The following is a 15,361-nucleotide window of genomic DNA, read 5'->3' on the forward strand; positions in this document are numbered from 1 at the left end:
GCGGAATTTTTATTAGAATGCAAGTAAATTCAAATTAATTGATACTGAAAGAAATTCATGATTGTATAGGTGTGGTCACAATAGCGATATTTCAGTAAAATTTCTTGGGCAAAAATGTCCATCCATTGTCTATTGCATAGGGCAACACTGGCAAATTTACATTACCAACTTAGACAGACAGACAGACAGACAGACAGATAGACAGACAGACAGATAGACAGATAGACAGATAGACAGATAGACAGATAGATAGATAGATAGATAGATAGATAGATAGATAGATAGATAGATAGATAGATAGATAGATAGATAGATAGATAGATAGATAGATAGATAGATAGATAGATAGATGTCTATTCATGTATATTCAAGCATGCTTGTTTGTTCTTTGGATGAGTCCAATCACTTTTAACCAATCACATTAGACTAGACAAAGAACCAGTCCAAAAAAAAGATGTGTTCGGGTAAAAATACCAGTATGATATAGACAGCATATTTTGGTCGAACATTGGTAATCGGAGCGCTCAAATTAACTGGTCTGGGAGCTGTCCAGACAGAATGAAAATGTGATGCTGGAATTGTGCAGCTATGGAAAATTGATTCTGGCTGCCAGAATACAACTCCGAAGTATTCAAGCTTTGTTCGCTTTTGTTTAGAGAACAAATAACCAGCCTCCAAATTATGTGAAGAACACCCACCTGCCTAACCCTGACCCTACACCGCTTGGGAGCAAAGTGAAATGCAGTCATGTGACCACATACCCCAGTGACTTCTGTCAACAGCTTTTCATTTCATTTCCCTAATACCTGGAGTCTTTTCCATTACATCATTAGACAATGACCTTTGACCTCTCTCAGCAACTGATACATGAATACTGTCTTAGCTCACCAAATTCCTGTTTGCAGTCCACATCACGCCTACCAGTTTTAGAATCGGGTCACCATTTACAACCACGTTTTTTAAAGACAGTTATTAAACAGTTACCTTTTTTTTCCTTCCCAACTGTTTTACAACATCACCTGCTTTAACATCGACCTCTTTTAGAGCAGTGTGCCAGCTTGAATAAACTCAATGATTGAGCTTACAGATATGCTTCTGTTCAAAGACCTGGCAGAAAGTTGTTTCTGAAATATCCTGTTGGTGGTAAAGTTTCACTCCTTCTTCGTCCTCCTAGGGAGGTAGTATGCATGACATTAAAGTTTAGCAGAGCTGAAAGTATTTATCTTTGCTTCATTGAGGCAGGAATGTGGCTGCAGGCACTAAAAGAGCTTAGCATAGAGTGCGAAGGTAAGAACACGATTCTTACACACACCTGAATTGTGCCACACACAGTTAAGTTTATTTAGTCGCCAGACCATGGGCACGGTCCACCCTGCTTGGCCACCGAAAAACTTGCACGGTCCAACACACGCACAACACATTGTTAATGACTGACAGGGTGCAACACCACTTATATTATATTACCAGTTATATTATCAGAAAACAGGTAAGTTCAAAGCCAACTGTATCAAAACTTGTATTCTGCTGGCCGATTCGATTCAGGCGAGTTTTTCCATAAAAAATAAAAAGATAAATGTTATTTTTAGCAAATGTCTTTTATGTGCAAGAAGAAATTCCCATGAATCTCGTGACACTGAAGACTGAAGTAATGATGCTGAAAATTCTGCTTTGTCATCACAGGAATAAATTACATTGTTATGGTCTGGTTTCACAGACAGGGCTTAGATTAAGCCAGGATTAGATTAGGCCTTAGTTTAATTAGGACATTTAAGTAGATTTTATAAACATGCCTTAGAAAAAAAAAAAACATTACTGGTGTACATCTTGAGACAAAACAATGGCACTGGCATATTATATGTCATTGCAAGTACAGTCACTTAAGACAGCTTACTGTTTTACTGTATTTTTTATTAAAAAAGTGCAGCCTTGGCTAGCACAAGACACTTCTTTCAAAAACATAATCTGTCTATGCATATATTATATATACACAGTGTATATTATACACACACATATATATATCTATAGATATAAATTGTTATATATATATACACACAGACAAATTACATAATTGTATGAAATATACATAGTGTGTGATGTGTGTATATACAGTACTGTATATGTATATGTGTGTGTGTGTGTGTGTGTGTGTGTGTGTGTGTGTGTGTGTGTGTGTGTGTGTGTGTGTGTGTGTGTGTGTGTGTGTGTGTGTGTGTGTGTGTGTGTGTGTGTGTGTGTGTGTGTGTGTGTGTGTGTGTATGTGCGGCATCTTTCATATCAAAATCATAAATTTGATCAAAAATTCAATTTATTCATTCATTCACCTGATTTAGACTTTTATTTATTTTTTGTGCCTTGTCTAAAAAAAGCTGTTATGCGTTTACATGTAGGACTAATTATGTTAATAATAAAAAGGGGGGGGGGGGTTCAGCTTTCAGCTCAGCTGGAATGAGAGGTTGTTGACAGACAGGCACATTACAATCCTCAACACCAGCAACACTGTTCTCAGACTAGCGACAAAGAGTGTGGACAAGAGAATGAGGAGGGAGGAGTGCAACAAGAGATCCTAGACTAGAGTGAAGATTCCCATATAAGGCAAGTCTTCCTCTGAGACTGTGTGCATGTAGTAACAGTATGTCTGCTGGCATGGGGATAACATTCCTTCACCTCCCGTTTCTTCTCTGGGAGTTTTTCATTTCCGATTCGCTGGCTGGTAAGAGGCAGAGCTCCCTTTCATAAGAGCGAGGAGGGGAGTCTGGGGATCCTTCTTTTTTGTTTAAAAAAAAATATATACAAACGCTAAAGTCTAGCCACTTTCCTGCTGCCCTTCTGTCTGCGCTCTGTCTGCTGTCTGAAGGAGTAAAATAGAATCGTACTGCACCTGCACTGTAAAACACACAGCTGACTAAATGTTATTAGCCAGGTGAAAGTATACAATTAAAGAAAAACATCAAGATTAAAGCAATCAGCCATGGCAATCAGCCAATCCAGCCAGAGTTGCAGTGTCACAAGAAAACTTATGTAAGATGTAAAAAAAAAAAAAGTCCATAATGCAAGTCTAAAAATAGTAATACATCACACAGAATTATGAATAGATATTTTCAGGATGTCTGTATACTTGTTTAAAAAAGCTATGACAAGCTGTGTCCACTCAGAAATTAAAATTCTGTCATTATTTACTTTCCCTCGTTTCGTTCAAAACCTGTATGACTATTTCTTCTGTGAAACAGAAAAGATATTTTGAGGAATGTTTCAACTCTTTTTGCCAATGTAATTAAAGTCAATGGGGATAAAAAACAACATTGGTCTCCACTGAGTTTCACTGGATGGAAAAAAATTCCAAATGTCTTCTTTTTATAAATAATGACAGAATTTTCATTTATAGATAAACTGTCCTTTAACTGATGCTTATTGGCCACTGATAATCTAACACCATCTTTCTGAACTGTCAATCACCACGCAGTTATTTGGAGAACAAGACCCTGATGGCCAAAATCCGAAAAACATGCACCCATCTATCTCTGAGACAAATTGCTTAAACTACCACCAAGCACTGCAAGGTAATGCCAAGACTGCACTTTTATTTTGCTATGTGACAGCCCAGGAATGTAGGATGGCAGCGGGTGCAGGTCTAGCGGAGGGGGAGAGGGGAGTGGAGAGCGGAGGGGGGCAGGAAACTTGGAAAGAATGCCAGGAATGCCCATGTTTATCCAGCTTTCCATTGAGGTGGAGGCAGTCCACCGCAGCGCAGCGTGTATAAAGGTAGCTCAGCTGCTGCTGGAGAATCAGAACACTCCAAGTCCTCCAGAGAGAAGCAACAGTCACTCAACTCGGCTCTGCTTAAACTTCATACCGAAGCTAAACTCTAGCTTTCACTCGACAAGATCAGGAGGAACTAGATTCAAAGACTACGCAACGAGATCGACTTGATCAAATCTGAAGAGAAGACTGCGCTACAGCGGCAAGACATTGTAGGATCACAAAAGAAGATTTTCTTGATACAGATTGTAAAGAAGAAATCATCATGTTTTCTGGAATGAATCTGATTGCTCTGCTGTGCCTGACTTTCTTAAGATGGGTAAGTCCTTTTAATGCACTATTATGAGCTCGAGACAGCTATCATGTCTGAATGCATGTGGAGATCTAGAATATTATTAAATAGCGTGATCAGGTTACATTTTCAGATTTTTGTCAGACACAAACAGCTCATGAAATTCTTTATTTCTAGAATGAAACCCCTCAGAGATTTCCTTTAAGGTCAATGTTGAGCAAATGTACAAACTCTCACTAGAACATTGTGTCTTATTCCTCAGGCTGTGGCTCAGGAGTGCAGTGGACAGTGCCTATGTCCTGATGTGCCACCCCAGTGTTCGCCCGGCGTGAGTCTGGTGCCGGACACCTGTGGGTGTTGCCGGGTGTGTGCCAAGCAGCTGGGCGAGCTGTGCACAGAGCGAGATGTTTGCGACCCCCACAAAGGCCTTTACTGTGACTACGGCTCCCCAAGCAACCGTCGTATCGGGGTCTGCACAGGTGAGGGTCTTGGCTTTTGACATACAGATACTTGAGTCTATTGTTGTTGAGTTGAGTCAGAGTTGTAAACCCCCTTCCATCTGCTTTCCACAGCCAGAGAAGGTGCAACTTGTGTGTTCAGTGGGATGGTATACCGCAGCGGAGAGTCCTTCCAGAGCAGTTGTAAATACCAGTGCACGTGTCTGGACGGTGCAGTAGGTTGCGTGCCCCTCTGTGGAATGGACATCAGGCTTCCCAGCCCCGACTGCCCAATGCCCCGCAGGGTGAAGGTTCCAGGGAAGTGCTGCGAGGAGTGGGTGTGTGACTCCCCTACCCAGAACACCTTTGTGGGACCAGTTTTGGCAGGTGAGCATTCCTTGATCTTGACTGTTCTCTGAGTCAAAATTTACACAGTAATGCTCGCCATTAAGGAGGTTGGAATGAATACCGGTGCGATGATGTAATGGTATGAATAGTAGGATGACATCATGCTGCTGGTTGGAATGTGTTGAGTAACGTCTTGTCTTGTCTTGTCTTGTAGCTTATAGAGAGGAGGAGACATACGGGCCAGATCCCTCCATGATGAGAGAGAACTGTCTGGTTCAGACCACAGAATGGAGCGCATGCTCAAAGACCTGCGGATTGGGAATCTCTACCCGTGTCACCAATGACAACCGCGAGTGCCGTCTGGAGAAGCAGTCCCGCCTCTGCATGGTCCGCCCTTGCGAGTCACACTTGGAGGAGAAAATCAGGGTAAGCAGGCAACCTACCAACTAACTAATCATAACACCATGACGACATCACATTACTTGATGGCTAATTTTTCATTCTATGTCTTTACAGAAAGGGAAGAAGTGCATCCGCACACCACGTGTCTCCAAACCCATGAAGTTTGAGATTTCTGGCTGCACCACTACCAAGTCTTACCGACCCAAGTTCTGCGGTGTGTGCACGGATGGTCGCTGCTGCACCCCTCACAGAACCGCCACCTTGCCCATGGAGTTCAAGTGCCCCGACGGCCAATTCATGAAGAAACAGATGATGTTTATCAAGACCTGCGCATGCCACTACAACTGCCCCGGGGAGAACGACATCTTTGAGTCCATGTACTACAAGAAGATGGTCGGTGACATGGCGTGAGGAGGCGACGACGGCAAGGAGTTCCATGCAGTGACTGTCCACTTGAATTGAACAGATATCCATCTCATATCTCAGCACAAAGTACTTGTTTGTCTTTTTATGGTTTGTTGCTTTCATTTTACGCCTTTTTGCGTGTATGTGTTTGTATCTTGTACATGGGCTCTGGATTTATATGCTGTATGTTTATTAATTTGTCATGGTGGATGTCTAAGGCTAGGGGGTGGGGTTTGTAAAATGACCGGGCTCAGTTCGGACGCCCCCTAAAAAACAATACTGCACTATAGTCCGACTCTGTGACGCCCAGTGTCACTGATTGACAGATGACGCCAAGCCCCTCCCCTAAACTGTGGTGGGCAGAAACAGATGGCAGCTTTTAACCCCAGAAGCTAATCGCCTCACCAAGCTGAGAGAAGGCGGAAGAAAGAGACAGAAAAACTGATGTGCTCTTACGTTTAGTTGAATTTGTTGGCTCAGAGTTTGATTGAGCTGAACTGAGACATGAAGTTTGGCCAAGAACTATGAAGGTTAATATAGCACTGAGTGTTTGACTTCGACTATCTGGCTCCTCCTGTTGGTAGAGAGTCAGTACCCCGTCAAAAAGACTGGATGAATTGTAGCTTCATTCTTTTTTTAATTACAGTATCTATTTTTTTGAAAGCTGTAAATAATGTACATATTTTGTACAGCTTAAGTTAATTTAAATTCAAAGCATTTGTCTTTCTTATTTTCTTGCTTCACCATGTTTAATGATGGCTTCATGTGCTGACATGACTGTTCTTGGTACAGCTTGTCCAATATTTTTATTGAGAAGTGTGACCAAAAAGTTACATGTTTTCACTTTGGTAGTTTTAAATAAATATATTTTTTATATAAACATTGCCATCTTCCGAGTCATTTTTCCTCTTATATAACTAGTTACCTCTATACCTGATGTCAACCACACATGAACACCACCATGTTTTCACAAAGGCCTCTCATGTTCACACTTTCTTCAATGCCATTTTTAAATGACTACTGCGGACCACACAGTTGCATTGTGTGCGGTCCATCAAGCTCAAGACCACACACACAGTCCTGACACATGCCTATACACATACATATAGATAATGTATAAAACAGACAGTGAATAGACACTCTCATTTGCACTCTCATAACATAAACATATACAACTGATATACACTATCATTCAAAGTGTAGGGTAAGATTTTTTTTTTTTTTTTTCTTAAATGTTTTTAAAGTCTCTTAACTTGATGAAAAATACAGTAAAAACAGCAATATTGTGAATATTAGTACAAATTAAAATAACTGTCTTCTATTTGATTATATTTTAAAATGTAATTTATTCCTGTGATGGCAAAGCTGAATTTTCAGCATCATTAGTCCAGTCTTCAGTCTTCACGTGATCCTTCAGAAATCAATCTAATATGCTGATTTGGTGCACAAGAAACATTTATTTTTATTATCAATGTTGTGCTGCTTGATATCTTTGTGGAAACTGATACATTTATTATCAATAGAAAGTTCAAAAGGACAGCATTTTTTTTAAATACACATATTTTGTAACAATTCAAGTCTTTACTGCCACATTTGATCAATTTCATACATCCTTGCCGAATACAATTATTAAAATCTTTCAATCAAAACCTTTTAAACGGTTCTTAAACACCATTAAGCACAATATTAAACACTGAGAACCCTTCTCAGACTTCCAGTGAGTTTACACAGGGGTCAGACAGAAAGCACACAGAGAAACAGATGTAGCCTACATGCAAAAGAGGAAAGTAGTAAACAGTTTTAAAAAGGGACAATAACTAAAATATGTGTAGCTATATTTGGCTGTGAGGCAGTGGGTTTAACAGAGGGGGTCTTAGCTCTTAAACGTACATTAATGAGAAGGATGTACAAATGTCAAAAATGGCACCAGCAATATGAACACTGTCAAACAACGTTGTCAATATAACTCTTTTGGCTATTAGAAAACATATAGCTACACATGTTTTGCCATGATTATAATAATAATAACATAAAAAAAACGTACTTGATTTCTTGATTTCAGAATCATTTTCAAATTGAGGATGCCACACACACATTACACTTACAGGATTTGATCTATTCTGTGCAAACTAATAAAGTTGTGTCAAATGAGCGCCATCTAGTGCACCGACTGTCTGTAGTAGTGAAATATTATATTCAGTATTGTAGTCAGACTCGAATTACGTAATGAAGAAATTGATTTTGAACATTAACGTATGGCTTTTCAAAGACATTTTACAAGAGCTCCGAAGCTGTTAAGCCACGCTTATAGGAGCCACGGGTCACTGTGATTTCAACTTAATTTTCTTTTAATTTTCTTTTTCCAGTAGTCTATAACATATAATTACTTATGAAATGGCCCTTGGTACCATACAAACAGGGTTGAATGAATGACAGGATAATGATAGTAGTGATAAAGAAGGTGTGTTCTGCTGCCATAGAGATGACCCAAAATTAGGACCAACATGAGAAGACATCAAAAAGTTGCAAAAAAAAAAGACCAGTCACCAAAAAGAAATAAACCTAATTTAATGAGCTAATGAACAAAACAAACCCCAACACCACCCTTATGGAACAAAAATATATGGGAATATACTGCAAAATATAATGCGATATAATGCAATATATATTACATTATACCTATACATGGGAAACTACAAACTAGTGCTTATAGTTTTCAAAATACTGCAATATATGCATTGACCATGTATGGCTACATATTAATACATACAGTATAAAATGTTTACATACACATAAACATATAAATGAAGACAAAAATAGCATAATATATGTTATATTATAGTTCTATATATCCTCCTGAGACCCAGAATTATTATAATTTTTTTGTATTTAGTTTATTTTCATGTCATCACATTGTTTAGAGCATAAGAAACAAATGGTAAAAAAAATAAAATAATAATATTTTAAATTATATTTAATTCATATGTTATGCTATGTCCTCTGTAGTGGACACCAGGACTCAGTTGTTTAAAAAATAAAATGACATGAAATGATATGTACAGGCAAAAACAATGGGATTTTTTTATTATTTTCTTATAAATTTTTGGGGTTTCAGGATGTTTTTTTAACCAAAATTTGTATACTATTATACTATTATAAAGATGTGTGTTTATGCTGGATGAGTAATATATATTATGAAGTGTATTACTGAATATAAAATTACATACATTATGTATTTATTAGTAAATATATTGTCACATATTTTTCATAATATGAAAAGCGGCAATAATGTATGCATTATTCAATATATTGTAATATATTAACACAATATATTATTCTGTATATTTTCAAATATCCTGTTTAACCATTTAATATATGAATAATAATAATATGAAAACCATAATATGGCATAATACGGCATAATATTATAATAATAATATTATGCTGCTTTTAATAATATGAAAAGCGGCAATAACGTATGCATTATTCAATATATTGTAATATATTAACACAATATATTATTTTGTATATTTTCAAATATCCTGTTTAACCATTTAATAAATTGATCATTCATATATAGGGAAATATATTTTCTTTTCATAAGGGCAAACACAGGATTAATCCTTTTGAGAACCGCAGGAACGATTAAATGGAACAGTGCCACAGTATCCCTCTTCAGCTACTCCGATTGGCACTGGTAAAAAGAAGGTAAAGTCATACATGAGACAGTCATACTGTTTATTATAAAATATTTTAAAACTGTTTAATGAAAAAATTTTATAATAAATTGTGAAAATAGGAAAAAAATGGACTTGAGGAAAGTATGAACACTAAACAATTGCACACATAGAGGGAAATGATCAATAAACATACCATTCTGTGTTTTGACATAGCAAGCATTATGGATAATGAAATCTCCTTTAAAATCAGCCTGTGTGGGGTTAAAGTCCACATAGGATGACTTCTCATTATCATAGACAAGCCATCGATTGAAGTAGTTTTGAGCAAGAATCATGTGATTAGGGAAGGATCTCCTTGACATCAGTAGAAACCGGAGTTCAAAGGGCCTTAAACAAAATCCATTAAAAAGTTTCAGTGGAGGGGTTACACAACACAACTCTGGAAATGTACAAAATATATATATATATATATATATATATATATAGCAATGAGAGTATGAAGCCAGCCCATTTGTGATGCAACCTTGAAGACAAGCCAATTGATATTTTTTCAGAAAAAGCAAGGCCACAATAAAAAGTTTAGTTCCCAAAGCACAATAAAGTTGCTAGCCTATTAGCAGCTAAAGCAATGGAGTTATTGGTTAAATGCTTTTGTTTACATCTAGCAAAAGAGAAGACCCCTATATGTTAAGAAAAAGCAAAACAGCTTGACCTTAAAACAGTAACTTACAAAATCACTGATAGACATTGTTGTACTTGAGGTGGTACTATCATATATATATACTATGTCCAAAAACATTTTTACCTGTAATAATTATCCTCAATATGTAAAGGTGGCGCTGTATTCATTCCCTTATGTATGTCCACTAGAGCGAGCAAAGGATCCAGATCATAGAATCCCAGGGCATGCACATTGCCAAGATGTTTTAATTTGCTGGAGTAGAGAAAATAATAATGTTAAATGATGCGACATGTTTGGGTCACTAGTAAGGTTCAGTAAGGTAAACAAAAGTTGAGACTACTGTATATCATAGAGTATACTTAATGTCACGCTGCGGCAAGGATGAAGCAGAGAGAGAATCCAAGTGCAAGCATACATTTAATGAAACAAACAGGTAATCCAGGCGGAACACAGAACTCAGGACAAGAACAGGTAACAGTACATTAAACAACGACCGACAACCAACAACTGAAGCACAGAGGTTTAAATACACAGACAAACAAGCTAAACAAGATAACAAGGGGGTGTGGCTAATTAGAAACACCTGGGAGAACTAATAAGCAAGAAAAACTACAAAGGACTACAAAACATGACACAGAACAGGAAATAACAAAAGTGCACACAAGACAAGGGAAACACAGGACAGGAAACATTACATAGCCCCCCAACTAAGGAGTGGATTCCAGACACTCCTCAGAAAATAAAAGTCCAGGAGGGTGGTGGGTCTGAGGCGGGTCCGGGGGCGGGACGGGGGGCCAGGCCCGTGGAGCGGAAGAGGGCCTGAAGACTCCGGCAGGGCAGAAGGCCAGGGCGGAGCAGGCTGTGCAGGCGGCCAGGGCGGAGCAGGCTGTGCAGGCGGCCAGGGTGGAGGCGACCCTTCAGGCGGCCAGGGCGGATCGGGCTGGTCCGGAGGTGTATTGCCCCCCCCCAACATTTTCTTGGGGAGGCTCCCCGGTAAAGAGTCCTGGACCAGCGATGAAGAGGGCTTTGAGCTGGGCAGGACCAGCGGCGAAGAGGGCTTTGAGCTGGGCAGGACCAGCGGCGAAGAGGGCTTTGAGCTGGGCAGGACCAGCGGCGAAGAGGGCTTTGAGCTGGGCAGGACCAGCGGTGAAGAAGGTTTTGTGCTGGGCAGCGATGAGAGCTCTGTGCTGGGCAGATCCAGCGGTGAGGGCTCTGTGCTGGGCAGATCCAGCGGTGAGGGCTCTGTGCTGGGCAGATCCAGCGGTGAGGGCTCTGTGCTGGGCAGATCCAGCGGTGAGGGCTCTGTGCTGGGCAGATCCAGCGGTGAGGGCTCTGTGCTGGGCAGATCCAGCGGCGAAGAAGGCTCTGAGCTGGGCAGAACCAGCGGCGAAGAGAGCTCTGAGCTGGGCGGAACCAGCGATGAAGAGGACTCTGGGCTGGCGTGAAGTGCAGGCTTGGCTGGACTGGCGTGAAGCTCTGGATCGGCAGAAGCGACGTGAACAGTCTCTGGATCGGCAGAAGCGACGTGAACAGTCTCTGGATCGGCAGAAGTGCGCTCTGAGCTTGACGGGACCAGCGGCGGCGAAGATGCGGCTGAACTGGACGGGACGTGAAGATCAGGTGTTGACCTTGCGTGCCACGGGAGGAAGCTCTCCAGACATCTGGAGAGTGCCTCTCTCTAATCCAGACCGGAGAGATCGGGGAGCTCCCTCGGGTCAACCTCCCTAGCCCCCAGCCGGTAACACACCTTAATTGCCTCGTCACCCAGAGAGCAAGAGGCAGCTAGAGGAACAAATCCCCAGGTGTACTGGAACAGATCGAGGCTATCCAGGGCCAAGGCCGCGATCTGTCCAGCAAACTCCCGGGTCAGGCTGTGAAAATCAGGCATGACGCGAAGAGACTCAGGCTTTGCAGGCATGATGTGAAGAGACTCAGGCTTTGCAGGCATGACGCGAAGAGACTCATTTAATGCTGCTGGATTCATCGTTTGGTCGGTCGTTCTTAGTGATGTTACGTCTGACACCGACGCTCCGAAGCTTGCTTCAAACTCGAACGGTCCTTGCAATGAACCACTGCTTCGGAGCTTGTATCATTACGTCACTAGTCACGTGAAAATGACGTCTGAAGCAAACACACTGCTTCACTCCTGTAGTGAACCACATGGCTGCTTTGACAGCCCAATCCAGTGTTGGCAGGTTTGAAACCTGGCGGCTGTATTTCTTATAAAAGTGAAGGTAAAAAAAAAAAAAACTATAGAAACCATTACAGAAATTCAATTGGATTTAATGTTTTTCATGGGAATTTATTGGTTGTAATGGGAATTGTAGTGGTCTCTGTGGGTCTCTATGTGTTGGGTTGTATTGGTGGGGGCATTAAATCCTAATGGAATATGTCCCGAACACACTACAAAAAAGAATTATGTAGTGGTTTAAATGGTAAAAAGCCAATGGTTACTATTTTAATATAAACCATTAGAATTTCTGTGATGGTTTCAAACTTTTTGATCTTCTGTCCTTGGCTAAAGAAATAATTACACAGACACATCCTGCTTAATCTTTTATTATCAAGGTGAACACATGAAATTCATTAGTATCTGTAAAATTCACCTACATAAATGAGTTTCACAGCAAACACTGTTTCAGCTTTGATCACCTCGGTAAACACGTAATAAACGGGGCGTTATGGTTGTCAGCTTTGTTGCATTACATTTACTTCACCAGGAGATGGTGCTGCAATTTCTATCTGAATGAAGCTTCGAGTAATGAACCATTTTCGACACAATTGTATCAGAAAGCAATAATGCTTCGAAACGCTTCATTTGGCCATCACTAGTCGTTCTGTCACGCTGCGGCAAGGATGAAGCAGAGAGAGAATCCAAGTGCAAGCATACATTTAATGAAACAAACAGGTAATCCAGGCGGAACACGGAACTCAGGACAAGAACAGGTAACAGTACATTAAACAACGACCGACAACCAACAACTGAAGCACAGAGGTTTAAATACACAGACAAACAAGCTAAACAAGATAACAAGGGGGTGTGGCTAATTAGAAACACCTGGGAGAACTAATAAGCAAGAAAAACTACAAAGGACTACAAAACATGACACAGAACAGGAAATAACAAAAGTGCACACAAGACAAGGGAAACACAGGACAGGAAACATTACACTTAATAATCTATAAAGATTTATATTTTTATTTATATCTATAATCTAACAAGATTTTTTTTTTTTTTTAAACAATGAAAATTTACCAAAGAATTACAGAATGTGTTCATGTGTACTTTTACATCCAGACATTTTGATTTCATTTAAAAAATGCTAGTTTAGAAAGGACAAAATAGCCAATGCAATTACCTCAGTTTGTCGTTGCTCACTATAAGCTCATTAAGTATGTGTAAATGGTCTCCTGGCTCACTCCAAGCATCTATGACATACTTGTCTCTTTCAGATGTATTTTTGGTGACACTGAATTGAGAGCAATATAACCAAGATGCTTTGGCAGCATCATACATTTCAACTCTTAAAAAGACCATAGGTGCCCTCAGCTTTTCAAAAGAGTTGAATAAAGATGCAACATGCTCATGTTGAACATAGCAACAATATAAGCCAATCAAAAGTGAGTCAGGGACACACGTATTAATGAACTTGATTGGGCCAAATTGACCACCAGCTTTTAAATAGATACTGTCGATAGAGCCCATTGGCCAATCGTTAGGCCTAGAAGAAAAAAAAAAGGTATTTTAACACAGGTATAATCAGAATCAGAGAATAAAAATCGTTCATATTAATTTACAAATCCAACCTTGACAGAATGCTCCTCATTAATTCTTCGGCTGTGTAAGAAATAAAGCATGAGTATTGTAGTGTCTGTTCTAATACTTATTTGATGTGAAATGGTGTCATTTCATACCTCTTTTCATGAGTTTGTTGTATTCTTTTGACAGCCACAAATACAAATCAAAGCTATTTGAAAAAGAAGGGACAGGCTTATAAAAGTCATCAAGAAGAATTTTAGGAATGAAAAATGTCAGAGCTGTAGAGCGCACATTGTTTAGAATCGAAGCGTTGTAGGGCCTAATCTTTCTAACAATACTATACTCTAGCATAATGATATATAATAAGAATCTATTGTTACTTTGACTTTTCAGAAAGGAAATGTTCAAATTTACCTGAAATGCTGGTGGGTTCCCATCCTGAATAAGGTCGTTTTGTAAAATGGCGACAGACAGGTGACTTGTTCTAGAAGAATGTCCACGTGGCACGTGGTATGACGTCTGGTTTGACGCATGCCAGTTATAGCCGTCAATAGCCAACGCAAGTTTCATTTTCATATTCTATTCTGTATATTTTCTAATTGTGTACAGCTTTTCATTGTCAGGAGCCTGTTAGGTTGCTAGGTTGTTACGTTTGTGTTCTAGTATTGAAGCTATGGTGATTGCAAGAAGGTTCAAATAGGCCAATAGGCCAATTAACATTTTATTTGTGTTTTACAAGTTCATGACTTAGGGTGCTATCTTAGAAAAAAGTATCTCTGCTTGGAACCACAAAAAAAGGCATCTTTCCATACACAGTAGGTGAGCTAAACCAGCAGTTCTTAACAATGACCAGGGGTCCACTAGGGGGCAGCTAACCACTCTTAAACTTAGAGGGTTTGACAATGACATATCAGTAATTCAACAGATAAAGTGTCAAACATGACACATTTATTGATTAGTTTTTTTTTTTATCATAGGCTATTTAGCATTTTACAATAGCCTATATAATAAGCACCTTTCATATATGTAAGTATGAATAATACATTTTATATCCTGAGTCGACGAACCTCCTTCATCTGAGGGTAGCTATTTACTCCAATAGTAAACCTAAAGCCTACATGCTTTTATAGTTACATTGCAATATTAATTGATCAGATATAGGCATTTATGTATAAATATCACTTCTATACATATAATTTCACTGTGCCTCAGCCTTTTGTACCATGATACATCACACCTCTAAATCATTTTTGCCTGTATGAAGTAGAGTCAAAGTCACTAGAGTTGTCAATACAACAATGTTAAACAAACTTATTCTTGGAAACTGGCAGCAGAATTAAAAAACAAATTATTCAAATCAATATGAAAACTCTGGATGTAGACTATGAGACAAATGCACACAAAATTTTTTTTTTTTTTACATATTCTAGGCTTATAATCCTTAAGCTTCATAAACGAATTAAACTCAAGTGTAGGCTATCCTATGAATTCTCGTTTTTGGGGATTTTTTTAGTATGATTTTATTGTAATTAAATAAATGTAACACAATTTTACTCGAAAACTGACCGAGGATAAACAGACAAGTTTGAACGTGTCTGC

General features: G+C 39.3%; 1 protein-coding gene and 1 long non-coding RNA gene across 2 annotated transcripts; one reads left to right on the forward strand and one right to left on the reverse strand.

Moving 5' to 3' along the window:
* The first annotated feature begins 3,746 nt into the window (after window positions 1-3,746).
* On the forward strand, window positions 3,747-6,520 carry ccn2a (cellular communication network factor 2a). Its single transcript, XM_082147012.1, has 5 exons — window positions 3,747-4,075; window positions 4,311-4,527; window positions 4,621-4,872; window positions 5,048-5,259; window positions 5,350-6,520. Exons 1-5 carry the CDS (start codon window positions 4,022-4,024, stop codon window positions 5,644-5,646), a joined length of 1,032 nt encoding a protein of 343 aa, XP_082003138.1. The 5' UTR covers window positions 3,747-4,021; the 3' UTR covers window positions 5,647-6,520.
* A 2,759-nt stretch (window positions 6,521-9,279) lies between these two features.
* Window positions 9,280-14,135, reverse strand: LOC309481974. Its single transcript, XR_014200160.1, has 6 exons — window positions 13,918-14,135; window positions 13,810-13,840; window positions 13,362-13,724; window positions 10,126-10,254; window positions 9,514-9,707; window positions 9,280-9,334 (listed from the first exon to the last, which is right to left on the reverse strand). It is a non-coding gene; the product is annotated as an uncharacterized lncRNA (long non-coding RNA).
* Between the last annotated feature and the right edge of the window lie 1,226 nt (window positions 14,136-15,361).

Source organism: Leuciscus leuciscus (genome assembly GCF_965113295.1).
Source record: "Leuciscus leuciscus genome assembly, chromosome: 19".
Classification (NCBI taxonomy): domain Eukaryota; kingdom Metazoa; phylum Chordata; class Actinopteri; order Cypriniformes; family Leuciscidae; genus Leuciscus; species Leuciscus leuciscus.